Source organism: Triturus cristatus, chromosome 4_2 (assembly GCF_964204655.1).
Source record: "Triturus cristatus chromosome 4_2, aTriCri1.1, whole genome shotgun sequence".
NCBI classification, from domain to species: domain Eukaryota; kingdom Metazoa; phylum Chordata; class Amphibia; order Caudata; family Salamandridae; genus Triturus; species Triturus cristatus.
The window spans coordinates 630,286,269-630,300,919 of NC_140586.1; the positions used below are offsets into that span (position 1 = coordinate 630,286,269).

The window sequence follows — 14,651 nt, forward strand, 5'->3', positions numbered from 1 at the left end:
CTAAAATTGCTCAAAAATCAGTAAACAAACTTATTAGATCGCTGAGGCTTAACCATGGGGGCGTGGGCCTAAACCATCAACTCCGCCAAAGAAAGCCACAACCAAAAAACTCAAGTGGGACATCAAAAAGTCCAACGAAACTGCATTTTGGGAAAATCTTTACCACGACTCCCAAGCAACTAACAGCACACATTTCTGGGCTACCGTTAACAACATTTTACAACCGGCACAGGGAGGCCTAACATCATACATCACAGAGAACTCATGGAAAACTTTTTGGGAATCCCATTTCAACCAGCAAACACCCAGACAACAAGCGATTCTGGACAACCAACTGATCCACCCTACTCAACCTGAAAGGAACCTAGAGGAAGAGGCAAAGGAAAATGAAGTGACAATAATTAAGAACCAAATTTCAAAAGGAAGGAGAGAAGGGGCTCTGGGGCCAAACAGGATTCCACCAGCTCTCTTTAAACTAGACCCTGAGTACTGGTCAGAAATACTGGCCCCCTCTTTCATACCGTCAGACAGTCCGGACTCCTACCCGCTTCATGGAAGGGTTCCATTATTTCTCTGATTTTCAAGGCCGGCAACAAAACCTCACCAAAAAAGTATCGTCTGATTGCATTACTAGACATAGAGGCAAAATACTTTGCCGCTACCTTACCCACAGGATTGGGGAAAAGAAAAGGAAATAATCCCCCCCTCATCAAACAGGTTTTTGCAAAGACACAGGAACATCAACCAACATACTAACCATGTCATTGCTTATTGACAAGGCAAAATCATCCAAACAGGAGATTCACTTTTGCTTCATAGACTTCAAGGCAGCCTTCGAAACTGTTAACCGAGCGAGACTGTGGAGAACCTCTTAATACACCTCCATTCCAACACATGGATACAGGTAAAACTAGGTAACAGCACCCATATTTCGAGGCGTATACCAACTACCAAATACCAACAGGGATGTCTGCTTGCATCAACACTGTTCAACCTGTATACAGCAGATATGACATCAGTCCTCAGCACCTGCAATGCGCACGTGCCACGGTTCGGTGGCATAGCTATCTCCAGTATCTCGTATGCCGACGACGTAGTCCTAATAAGCCATGCTCAAGTTGGCTTGCAACGTTTACTCAACAAAATGCACGAGTACGCAGTGGAAAACCACCTAGAAGTGAACATCAATAAAACAAAAACTTTGACAAACGGCAAACGACTAACCCACTCTTGGTACTTGGAAAAAAAACAATTGCGAACACTCCTGCCTACAAATACCAAGGTGTAACCATCGATGAGGGCAGTCAATTCGCCAACCAACTTGAGGCTATCAGGAGTAAGGGGATGGCAATAGTAATAACACTAAGGCAGCTAAAAACAAAGCTCACAGGACCTTTCCTCTCACCTCTCCTCCGTGTAGCCCAAGCCAAGATCTTACCCTCCATCACCTATGGCAGCGTGGCACTGAGGGGCAGGGACGCAAAACTGCTGGACACCACCATGGCCAGGGCCTATAGAGTTATGTTTAACCTTCCAACCTACACCTCACAGCACATATAAGTTTGGAGTTCGGCCTAACTAAAAAACTCTTGGGAAGGCACAGTTCTTACATAATGTGCTGGCACAAAATTAAGCTATCTCCCCAGAACACACTGAACCATCAGTTATGGCAAGAATTCTGTAACATATCCAACTCGCCGGCCAGAAAGTACTTGGAGGACTCACTTGGTACTACCGGGCTAGTCGACCTAAGGGAAACTCAAACGAACCATTCGCTCTTTAGGCAAGTGGAAAAAAAGGTAATCAAAAAAATATCCCTCGTCGACGATAAAGCTGCCTTTGCCCGTAGGAGCCATGCCTGGATGACTCTGAGTGGCTACAAATTACTTGGGTCACAGGCACACTTCAACATGGGGTACACCAGGAAGACCAAAGAACAATTCTTAAAATACAGGCTAGAAATCCGGCCAGCCAGCCCGCACCTTCCACCTTGGCAGAGGGAAAAATGTGGAAACACATGCAGAGTATGTGGGAACGGCACTGAAGACATGGAACACCTAATCTGCTCCTGCATCAAACTAAAGGAGGAAAGGGTAGGATTACTTAAAGCACATTTTAACGAACGAGGGATTCGAACCCGGAGACAGGCTGCATGCTTTGACTCCAAGGACCCGCAGCTAAATGGGAAACTAGTGAAATTCCTGTCACTGGTAGAATCCAAGCAAGGAAGAGCAGCGCCCCGTGTAAATGCAAGAACCACATAAGGAGGTTTCAACTTACACAACCGAAAACTTTGAGCACAGACCTTTGAACCTCTTCAGAAGAAGCCGAACAAAGGCGTTTTTACATTAGAGACTTTGAAGCTTTTAGATTTGCACTTCTTGTGTCTTAATATTTACGAAATCTTTTTAACGTGTAATTTTGTGATGGTTTCATTAACCAAAAACAATAAAAAAATGTACTTACTTACTTACAAGATGGGTTCAAACAAAAATAGCCCCACTCAAATAGGGTTTAGGGAGAGCAGAGAAGGGTTGGGTGGCGGGGAGGGAACAGCTAGAAGGCCTGAAATAGCGATTATGCCCACTAAAAATTTGCCCCAAGCTTCACTCCCGTATGTCCTTATACTGACAGAAGTACCAGAGATTAAAAATGGCCAGAGGGAAACACAACTGGGCCTCAGCAAAAAATGCCTGTTCTGGTTGGCAAGGTACAGGCAGCTCCCTTATGATAGGACAGGGGAAATTCTAATGGTGTGCATAGTTGGCTGGGTGGGAAAGAGATTAAAAAAAACAACACAAGTGGATTGTGTAGTCATTGATTTTAGAAATCCCCTGAACATCCAAAGCCTATTAAGTCAGGAACCTCGCCCCCTCAGGAACCAACCACAGGGGTTAGGGCCGTACCACTGGAATACTTTTACTCACACTGTCATATGCAATCTAGGGCCCATAATAGTACCAATGTAGGTAGGTGGCCACGGGAACTCTAAACAGTGGGCCCACCCCCAGACCCTTGCTATTCAGTATACCCGTAACAAATAGATTGGGGGCTCTAGAAGAGGTGGATTGACACGCAATGACAGGGGGGCTAGCCCATGGACCCAGATGATCGGGTCTAGAAGAGAACTAGGGGAGTGCAGCAGCGGCAAGTCGAGCCAGACCACTTGCCACAGGGTAGGGGCAGAACTAAAGGACCAGCAAATAGTAACACAACAGATGCCCACCAGTATATTAGGGACATGGGTAGAGCTGCATGGAATATCAGTTGCCCCAGGCCCTGTCCCCCCAAGTATTAGTATAATCGAGGGAAGGTGTACCCATGAGAGTAATAGACAATTTTCCCTCGGCTCAGACGAAGGACATTCAATTTTCCAACTGTATTGTTGACACCACCCTTGACAAGCACAATCTAGGCAAAAAGCTGATGGTCCTATCCTGGAACACTGCCGGTCTAAAAAGCAAACTGCCCTACCCTGATTAGGGGCTCTTTGTGGACCAATACGATGTATGCATGTTTCAGGAAACTGGGCAAGGGAAGACTTTGTAAGGGCGGGGTTTGCAACATTCAATGTACCTGCCATTTCGAGGGGAAAGGGCAGACCATCGGGGGGCTTATGTATTTGGATCGGCTCACATTTGGGCTGCACAGTGGAACAGTTGAACCCCTGTCTAATGACATCCAGTGTGTCACACTTACTTTCCCTTCTAAATTGAAAATAGCTTTTATCAATGTCTACTCTTGACTCGTAAGCCTTAGCCATGAATTCCCGACCTTCAACCAATTGAATACTTTCATCGCTACTGTCCCCACAAATATTTGGTTGATTGTAGGGGGATTTTAATTGCCAATTCGAGCCCCTTGTTGAACCCACTGATACAATCCATAGCGAGAAGGATCTGCAATGGCTAATTCCAGTCCCTCAAATTCCGCCGATTAAGGCATGGTCCCTGCTGGCACTTCAGATCAACTCAAGTTATATTGACCCACTGCCTGAAAGCATGGAATGGCCACACTAAATCGGGTACACCAGGGATGCTAACATTTAATAGAATACCGCCCTATCCAACAAGGACATGAAGGTGTTTTGGTCTATAGTCAGTAGATGAAGTAGTGTAGGGAAGTCAGTCACAGAGCCAAACATAGCAGAAGATGTATGGAAGATACACTTCCAGGCATTATACACTACAAAGGAAGCAGTTGGCCCAAATCATATTTCAAACCAGCAGTAGTTTAAAGCAGGACCTAAAGGCTTGGCCAATTCTTGGTAGAGGCGGTGGTAGAACTGTTGGTGGTGTGCTATTGGTGGAAACATTTCTGGCGGTTTTTGTATTGTTATTGGTGGTAACGGTGGTCAATCGTTATTGGTGATAGTAATGTGGTACTGGGTGTGGTATTGGTAGTGATTGTGATTGCTGATGCTAGTGGTATTGGTGGTGTTATTGGTATTGTGGAGGAAGCATTTGCACTGTGTGGTACTGGTGACAGCATCAGAGATAGTTGTGGTAATGGCATTAGTGATGGTATTACTGTTGATAACACAGCTGATGGAAGTTTTGGTTTTGCCGATGGTAAATAAAACTCTGGTGCACTCTGCTTTGCTCAGGCACCTGTCCTTGTGGTGAAATACATTAGCAGTATTATTCTGGCTTAATCATAGCAGGACAAGAGTCATTTAAAATGTCCTTGTCTACAGAGCAGATATTGTATCTTAATGCATCGCAGATCATGGCTACAGTCAAGATACAACTTGAATCGAGTTACTAAATAACATGCTGGCATAAGAGTGTTTCCTATTATTAACTAATCAATACCACACTGCAAGAAGGTGAAATCCTACTAAGCAAGAAAAGGTAGAACCATCAATCTGGAAAAACTTCCCACAAACCCCTAAGTACTTAACAATTAGTATTGTATTACTGTTCTGTCATTTCTGATCAACACAATCACAGTCAGATAGCCAGAGAGTAAACAACGAAAACTCTCCTTAAGTTAATGAAAAAACAGTTCCCCTTGCACCAACTAGACAAAGATAGAGAGTGGTTACTTATTATTCCGGTTTTCTTGAAAGTTTTACCGAAAAATGAATTTACACCCAAGTACTAAATGAAACCTCATAATTACTTCACAAATATATCTGGCTTATAAAATGGAGAAATACAGATACACTCCATGCTGCTGCCATTTGAGATACCTAAAGGCTCAATACTTTCCCTGTGTTTACCAGTATCCATATGGTCTCTAGGAGAATGGAACAGAAAGGCGGTGGTAAGAGAAAACCAACATGCATCGAATAAGCAACTATGCTTCGAAGTAACAAACAAGCACAACATCATGTCACTCAGCATTTCTAGTTTACAACAAATTGCATCTCATACTACACCAACAACACAGAGCATGGAGCACAATGTGAAGTTCATCTGCTGGTAAACATAACCTGAAACAGACTCATTATCAGCAGTGCATGTCTCTGGAATCTCAGGGTGGACTATGGACGAACAGTGTTGACTAGCTGTGCATGATACAAGCCTAAACTCAATATCATTTAAATCTCAAAACACATTTGCTAACTGGTATTCAATGCCATTATCTCATCATCCATGTTTGTACCCCTCTGAACTGTTTCCTCAATGATGTGCAATGCTTCTCCTGCCTGACTTACCCATCCACCCACCCATCTATCCATTCATACATCCATCACCAACTCTCTGAAAAACTTCACAAGTGCCACTGCATATAGCTCCACCTGGATATCCCGACCTCCAGCACACAACAAACTTTAAGAAAATCTTTCTGTTTCTGGGGTGGTGTCGGTGTTCCAACAATCTGGAACTCAATATCATCTAAATTAGGGTAAGGTTAGTTCTGCTCCATATCGTGTTCCATACAGAAACTTACAACTGTCCTTTCCAGGAAGTACATCAACCGCTGCTTATAACTAGTCCAAAATAATAATTTCTAACCAGACATTCATTATTTACTTCCAACTGCTTAAGTCATTGAGCGAACAATGAACAAGACATGGTTGGATCATTCAGCCAATTAAACGTTGATACCTACAATTATGCCACACAAGTCAGAAACATGATTATCGCAACATATATTTCAAGAAGGACGCTTGAATGTGAATTCTCTCTGAACCACCACAGAAAGAGTAGGGGCATCTACGTTATATGTTTACATTTGGTCCCAACCTCAGATGCGTACATCCGTGCGCCTTCTTGGTGCTCACCGTTCTTTGATGCTATTGATCCCTCCTCACTGGTTTCTTTCATGTGTCTCTGATATGGTTTGTGTTTTATTGTGCTTTCTACTTTATTGTATGACATTTATGTTTTGGTTTTCCTGCGGTAAAGCACTCTTCCACACAATGAGGTGCACTGAGCATTAGATGTCAGTGCATCCACTATGGGGGCATTTCAAAAGAAGTACATTTTACTCCAAAAGTAATAGAATTTGTATCATGTGCATTACATAAAGAACCCTTTCATTCAAATATTTCAACATAAAGGCAGTTCACATACATTCTGTTTCAGAGAACATCTGATACATGGTGTATGTAGTATTTCATGAATATTTACTGGTTGATAATGACAAGCAAACCTTACCATAGCGTAGCTTTCGCCTCCAAAGCAACCACCAATAACCAGCGTTATCTTTGGTACAGAAGCACAGGCAACAGCTGCCATCATAGAGGCCTGCGCCTTTAATCTGTTAGTTTGTTCTTCGGCCTGAAATGACAATAACATGTACAATCTTAGGGTCTTCTTTTTTTTTAGTCAACTGTGATGACAAGTTTAGCTAACTATTATTTTAATTCATTGAGAATTCCTCATATAGCAACAGGTATTAGCAGACGGATTCAAATGTTCAGATCTGGACAACCAACCTGAATGCTTCCTTAGCGGGCAATAACTACCAGTACTGGACCAATAAGGAACCATTCTGAGGTAGCCAGATCTCTATCCCGGGACGTAAAAAAGGAACTATTGCCTCTCATCACTTTTATAGGTCTGGCATTACAGTCCAGCAATCGGCAAGACAAATTGCTTTCGATATACGTAGAATGGCTTTTAGGTCAGACTTTTAAACCATTGGCTTGTTTGCATAAACCTCTTTCAACCATTTGCTTGAGATAATGTCAATCATATGTTATATCAGCCTAGATGAATATGTTGGTCTCACTATCATGCTCTTCACTGTCTAGTGCAACATTCTGCCATCTGTAGACTCACTGCATTGGCATTACTGCAACAGACGAGGGAGGTCGACCGCCCTAGCCGTTAGGCCAACTCCTTTCCCCATTCCTTAAACATGGGAGCATCATTCATGTTGTTATAGAGGTTTAATAAAATACAGCCACCTCACATCCCACACCACACCTCTACTGGCTGAATGTCCAAGTTAGGAATGCATTCCATACCATAATCCTTATCCACTGATTCTTACATAGGGTAAGGGCTGAACAATGCTAACAGCTAACATTTGCTGATATTGTCATACCTAACAACTCAGGTTAGGAAGAAAGTAGACCCTAAGAAGGCACTTTCTATGTCAAAAGATGGGTTGGAAACCATGCAGCCCACGTATGAAACTCTTCAGTACATTTTCATTGATTCACAGCTTCAACCAATTTAAATCCTGCCTAAAGACCAACCTTTATCCAGTGGCATAATTAATAGGAGGGACATGTACGCAATTTCGAGACTCAAGGGTATTAATACTATGCAAATGTCTATGGTATGGTTGCTATTTACAAGGAAATATTGGCATTCAAAAGTGCTACAAACATTAAAGTTGTAAAGAATGCAGGGAGAATCACTCCACAGATCTGGACAACCAACCTGAATGCTTCCTTAGCGGGCAATAACTACCAGTACTGGAGGGACATGTCCCACAAAAAAGGTGAGGTCTTCTAGTAAATGTCCAGGTTTGTGTCAGATAGATTTAAGCGTTTTGGACAAACAAAAATATTCAAACCCACATTGTTTTCTAATTTAAGCCTTAGATGGGTATTGCATCTTTAGGAGTCCATAGCTTCAGGCAACCATAATCCTTGCTCCCAGTCCTACCATAGATTCTAAGCGTTGCTAGGTTTCACCACAGAAACCTTTCAGTTCCAATAAGAAGAGGCAAGGAGTATCATGCGCAACATACAAACTGTAGTTTATAGTATTGTTTGTACTCTCTCTCTATATATTGTGAATGCATATATAATAATGACTTCCTGGACATTCTAAGTCATAAGGGTAAAAAAGAATGTAATAAACGTTGACATTTTTCTGCTTTTGGTATGGACTGTTTGATACGTAGAGATGCATGGGACAGTATTAAAATTGAAACAAGCCACTACAGCCCAAACAAAGAGCCTGGGATGAAAGGCTGGTGTTGTGCAATTGACGAGTCTAGAATTGAATGAGCAGCTTTTTCACGTGTTTTGTGTAGTTCTAAAACAAATGATTTATGAGATATGTAGTGTAAATAATGGTTCGAGCTGCTAGCTTCTAAATACGAACAAGCAAATATGAGAAGGACACAGAGTTTTCGCTGCTTGGTTCCTTTATAGAAAGGGAAGGAATATGTAGGAAGCACATTCATGCAAGATTTTGCTATGGGATTGTACCTGCTGAGATCCAGGATTGCCGCAGCAGTGCCACGTCCATGTGTTAAAGTATTGTGTGCAAAGTGTCCCAAATGACTCAAAGATAATCCTAGAGTCAAGTAAAAGTAACATTTCAAGTGTACGACTTTTCCGATAGGTCACCCCAGATGTTTCACCTCTGCCTGGACCCTATTTTGTTGGTAGTCAGAATCTCCAAAAACGTATGGAGGCCAATTGCACCATTAATGGGGGCTTTTAATATATGCTGGGTGCTTAGTATAGAATATTTGGTAGAAACTGGGTCTCTAGTAGGCAGACTTAAAATTCTCATCTCCAGTTCACTCTAACTTTATTCTTATTAATCTTTTTCTCTATTTTTTCTAAACTGGTTTGGGAATTTTATTGTGTTATCTTGACTTTAATATTGTTGGTACTGCTTGAACTTAATATACATTTCACTGAGAAACTGCCTGCTGCTTGTAACACAGCTACATGAACTTGAGCAGAGAAGCTATAGGAACTTTGTTTTAACATAAACAGGGTATGATTATTAGGTTGGTGAGGGTACCTATGAATTAAAGGCCCACTTTCGTTGCCATTCATTTTTAAGTCAAGATCTAAACCTTTGAGCCTGCGATCACTCTATGGATTTGGCTACAGCTTGAATGTTTTTCACTGTTGTAAGCTTTTACAAATTGTGTTTTATTCTTCAATCGAAAAATTAATTGGGAGGGGTGTCCATACCTATTAGAAATGGGGCCAGTGTTTAAGATCATTGCTCAGCTGCAGTGAAGCCCCACAAAAATCTTGAAAAATCCACACACTTAATAATAAACAGAAGCTATCATCTTCACTTACAGTCTAATTATGCTTTACTTGATAGTATAGTAATGGATACAAGCTAGAACATACTGAGGAAGATCAATGTGCAGCTTGGTAAAAAAAAACAACTGTGTTGAATCTGTATCCAGAGGAACCACGCCCAGATTGTCAATTATAAATTGGCATCAGCCTGTGTGCCCTGCAATCTGGAAAGACCCTGACCATAAAAATAATTTCTCTTTGATCTATTTTATGTCCTTTATTGTTGTTGCACTAGTTGTTGGTCACGACTCTCTAGATCTTACTCTAGTATTCTCCAAGGACATGAAATGTAATGAACTTAACTATGTGGTTCAAACAAACCTCTCTTGAGATCCCTCCACCTTGACGTCCTGTCAGATGCCCTCCACATCCCCTATAGTGATCACTAGTAGAGGAACAGTTGAAGACTGGAAACCCACAGGCCAAACTCTTATAGCTAAAGGTGGTTGGGCCACAAATGATAATTTCCACTTGTTCCTTCTGCAGCCCGAGTGGTGATGCACCTTAATGGCACACATCCTCTGCCCCTTACCATCAGTCATGACCAACAATGCGACACGAAGAAGTTCTGGAAAAGGCTAAATGTCTTTATTGGTCTGATAGGTGGATTACCAGATGCAGCGGAGAAGTGGCAGCAAACCACAGTAATTACAGCCCATGATCTCCAGTACAAAACCCTACATTTAACACCAAAGGTTTTTAACATTCTCTGACCGGCTTCAACTCACAGTCATTTAGAGAAAACGTTATTATATGCGAAATAGCTTTATCATCAGATTTGGGAGTTCATCTCAGGTCTCTTTTAATATGATTAGTAGCATTTCTATCTGGAATAGCCCCTTACACAATGGTTGAAACAATCACCATCATTTAAAGGTCTCAGCCTCCCACATACTCCTTTTGCCAAACATATGAGGGATTCCGCCACGTCGACTCTAAGATATGAGGTGGAGTCAATGGAGCTGGGGACTCCGCAACACCTATGGTCGGCTTGCCAACTGCAACTCTTCTCCACAGCCAGGTAGTGGTGGAAGAGGTCTCGCTTGAAAAAGGTTTGATGTTCTTGCTTCTTTCTGGAATGGTACTGCATGGTTGCTATTCCTCACAAATCCAGTTCTTCAGACTGCAGAAGCTTTGTAGCAGACGGATCATACTCAAACTGGGGAAGGCTCCTCCCACTCATGGGGTCTACTTCTGAGCGCTTTACATGAGCAGCAGTTTTGTTACAGAAGGACACATTCATTTTTTTAGGCACGGAGAGATTAAGTGTTTTGCCCAGAATCACAGGATGTTGAGTGTCGAACCAGGGTCTCCAGCTTGGAGGTCGACCGCTCTAGCTGTAAGGCTACATCCTCTTCCCAGTTTGAAAATATTTCCTAAAGCAAGATTTGTAGAGCAACGCCTTAAAAATGCAGTATTCGTAAGCTGAATTAGGATAAAGAAGGGATCTCTGGCTGACGTCCTCTTTGACTCTAAATGGCTTGTTTGCTGCTATGGTCTTCGGTTGCTTAAAGTATCGTTTAATCGTCGCTTTCATTCATTGTTTTAAATGTCCCTCACTCTACATATTGCTAGATTTTCTGCTGCTGGGCCCTCTTCTCTTCATGAAGTTTAGGAACGTCTGATACACAGTACAAGCTTTTCTGGTGGTCATGCCTATCTTTGCATCAATCTTTACTCTGGTAGCTAGATGATTAGCAGAGTCTGGGCGAGTGGTGGAATAGTTTGCCCATCTATACTACACAGAAGCAGAGCACAAACACTTGCTTGGACAGTAGAACACATTTAAAGTGCCTTGTTTATGTAAATGTATAATATTTCTTTAGAAACCTCTATTTCTGAACAAAGAATGCCCTATTTTAGACCCATTCAAGTATAAGGTGGTATGACCGCTAGAACCAAACAACCATTGCCTATCGAATTGCTTTTGGAGGGAAAAAAACAGCACATATTTTAAATTAGTTTAACATAAAAAGGTATTTTTCATGCTTACATGTGGTCTTTTGTCACTATACCTGAGAAAGATGGGACATGAGTGATGGATGAGAAGATGTGTTCTGAAGAAACAGAATAGGAATGTTTCGCTGGTTGCACAGCTGTACAAAATGGCTTCCTTTCAAAGATGCATCATGTGTGAGTTCTCCATTGTTAGCCACTATTCCAACAAGCTGACTAAGAAAGAAAATATAAAGAACCAACTTAAAAGATCACGTGCATATGGGTCATCACTTGAAAAAACAAATTTCTGACATCTGATGAACTGCATGTTAGTGCTTGCAAATCAACTGAATAATGTTTGATTTTTATAACAAAAGCACATATAAATGATGCACACCTTTAAGCTTCCCAATAGCAAATATTAAAGTGTGGTTTTTATAAATGGTATCTTAGTAATCATGATGCTTGGGAGCATCCTGCTGATCTCCTTGCAACAGACAGTCAGGGGCAAATAAAAATAAAAACAGAACTCACACTAACATGACATGCATACAAGGCAGGCTGCCATTTTACTTTTGGCTAGGACGAACACACTGCTCCTGCCCTCCGTTCCTTCATAGACAGAGTCATCTTTGAGCTGGACGGTAATAGTCATAGGGCCACTGCATCCTGTTCATCGCTAAGATAGCAAATATTGGCAAAGACAATAGGTCTCACCTTTGAAAGAAATTAGCTGATCTTTTAGTTTTGCCACTGCATGTTGCTAATGTTGAACAGCATCATCAAAATGGACAACAAAAAAACGTATTGCAGATGTTGAAGAGCATTGGCAAGAACAGCACAAAAATGGCAAAATGGCAATCTTAAGAGTGATGACAGACATGCATGCATGACAGAAGGCACGAGTCATGATGCGGCAGTGGACATTTCACTCTATGATTGAGGTTGCCAATGTTGGAGTGGGGGTGCCAGATACAAAAGGGGAAACTGCAACTTCCAGGCTGTTAGAACAGGGATTTCTGGTTGGAAGAGGTTGCACCCTGTCCAAGCAGGAACCACCACTCTAGTCATGGTAAGCTAACGTACACTAAAACATAAGCTGTGCTCACCCTCTTATACCTTGGCACAGAGCAGTCAGGCGTGTCAGAAGAGGCAACGTATGAAGTATTTATGCAATGACTGACACACACACACACCACCCCCCCATCCTTACAGGATTAGAAAAATAGGTATGTTTATGAGTAAAAAAAGACCAAAACAACTACATTCCAATAAGTATAACCGGAGTTCAGATTTTTTTACTGATTAAATCAAAAAGTAATGCTTAGAAGCAGATAGTGCTTAGGGGTTACTTGAGGTCGTACTGGATTGGAGTATATTTAAAGTTCAGGCCAAACGTGATGGAGGGCAGGCCATCTACAGGGCTCACACAGGTTCCCCTGAAACAGTACCTTGGACGGAGCAAGACTGGATGGATGGACTTTGACTTTGAAGACTTGATGCGTCTGTTCCGATCCACACAGGCGATGAAGGCTTCATTGACAAACCCTTTATGATGCAGATGCTGTGTCATCGTTGAGCACCTCTGTCCTTTGTTGCAAAGCCACACAGTCCATCGAAGCAATGTCGTCGGTCGGCTCCTGCTTCGAAGGGCAATGTGTCAGTTCGGATCACTGCATAGACGTCACTTCGTCGATTTTCATTGCTCTATACAGCAGATATCACATTTCAAAGGCCCAGGACTGTATTGACACCACTTGGCAGGGCAGGACCCACAGACAACAGAGTCCAGGGGCTGTAGCAGGGTTGAAGGAAGTCTTTGACGGCCCTGAGACTGTAAAACAGGGGGCAAGTCAGCAAGCCTATGGAGTCACTCTGGGTTCAAGTGAGATGGGCCCAGTCCTTGTCCTCAGCAGGGCAGAGATCAGCAGCAGAAAGGCAGCACTGCAAAGCAGGAAAGAAGTTCTTCCAAAGCAACAGTCAAGCAGAGTGGCAATCCTTGAAACAGAGCAGTCTTTACTCCTGGCACAGTTCTTCTCAGCCCTGGCTCAAGTTTATCAGTAGGGGGTAATCAGCCCTTTGCGTGGCAAGCAGGACCCGGACTACTCCGGTATGTCAGTTGCCCCTCTCTCTTCCTGCCCCGAAAGAGTCCTCTGTCATACACACCCTTCCTGTGTTTGTCATAGTCGAGAGAAAATGCACAAAGTGTAGCTGTCACCCACCCCAGGCGTGTAATGGAGACAGCCTGCAAGGCACATGGGGCCAAACGTATGACCCTTACATTTTGCAACTCACAATTTGTGACTGGCAAAATGCAATGTACAACAAAAGATGCAATCCCTCTGCTGGGACACAATGGTACAGTACTAGTATTACATAACACCACAATCAATCCAATTACACTCAAATAATCATGATATGTTAATCACATTTATTATGCAAAAAAAAAATTTCTAAAAAATTTACATACATGTATTTCATAAAAACAGATCATACATTTGCATGAATATTTAAAAACACAGAATTTCACACCATATACTACTTGACAGATATTAGTTCAAATACATATAACAACCTGTTATGAGCCCGCATAACAGAAAACAACGAGAGACAGTATGCTTTGTCATTTGTTACACGTCCTATTGGGTAATGAGTCAATGTCCGTAGTTTGTGATATATTGCACAATTATATCTACTCCTGAAACCACGGTTCTCCCAAGATTGTGTAGTTGAGAAGCGTCGACGCGTTTCGATGGTAAATCTTGTTAATCCATCTTTATCAAGACAGGTTTATAGGCTTTAAGTCCTCGTTATTAAATCCGGGACTTCTCTATATTGAAAAACGATGTTCAATTTATATTGTCGTTAATGATCCTGATATGTATTATACGTCGAGGAGACAGAGATCCGAGCTATCTGTCCTCATGTGCATCTCACTTGTCTGTTTCACGGACGGATATCCTAATATATATTAAAAACGGCGTGACGGGGATTCATGATAACTCTCCCTCAATGGACGTCACCTGTTCCCAAAAAACGTGCGCAGATAATAGCGCCACGTAACAACTCGAAACGACGTGACGGGGATCCGTACTACCTCTCCCTTAATATGCGTCACCTCTATGCTCGATGTTAGCGTCTTCGAGTGCGGAAATGCTCCTGATTGCTCTCGCCTGGAGGGAGGCGTATAATACATATCAGGATCATTAACGACAATATAAATTGAACATCGTTTTTCAATATAGAG

At 42.2% G+C, this 14,651-nt stretch overlaps 1 protein-coding gene across 1 annotated transcript in view; it reads right to left on the reverse strand.

The window, feature by feature from the left end:
• LOC146834773 (methylcrotonoyl-CoA carboxylase beta chain, mitochondrial-like) overlaps nucleotides 1–14,651 on the reverse strand; it is a 341,939-nt gene that overhangs the window by 47,741 nt on the left and 279,547 nt on the right. Inside the window, exons 8-9 of the mRNA XM_085602299.1 lie at nucleotides 11,482–11,638; nucleotides 6,609–6,731 (exon numbers count right to left, since the gene is read on the reverse strand). Coding sequence (XP_085458425.1) covers nucleotides 6,609–6,731; nucleotides 11,482–11,638 — 280 coding nt within the window. The remainder of the gene's footprint in view (nucleotides 1–6,608; nucleotides 6,732–11,481; nucleotides 11,639–14,651) is intronic.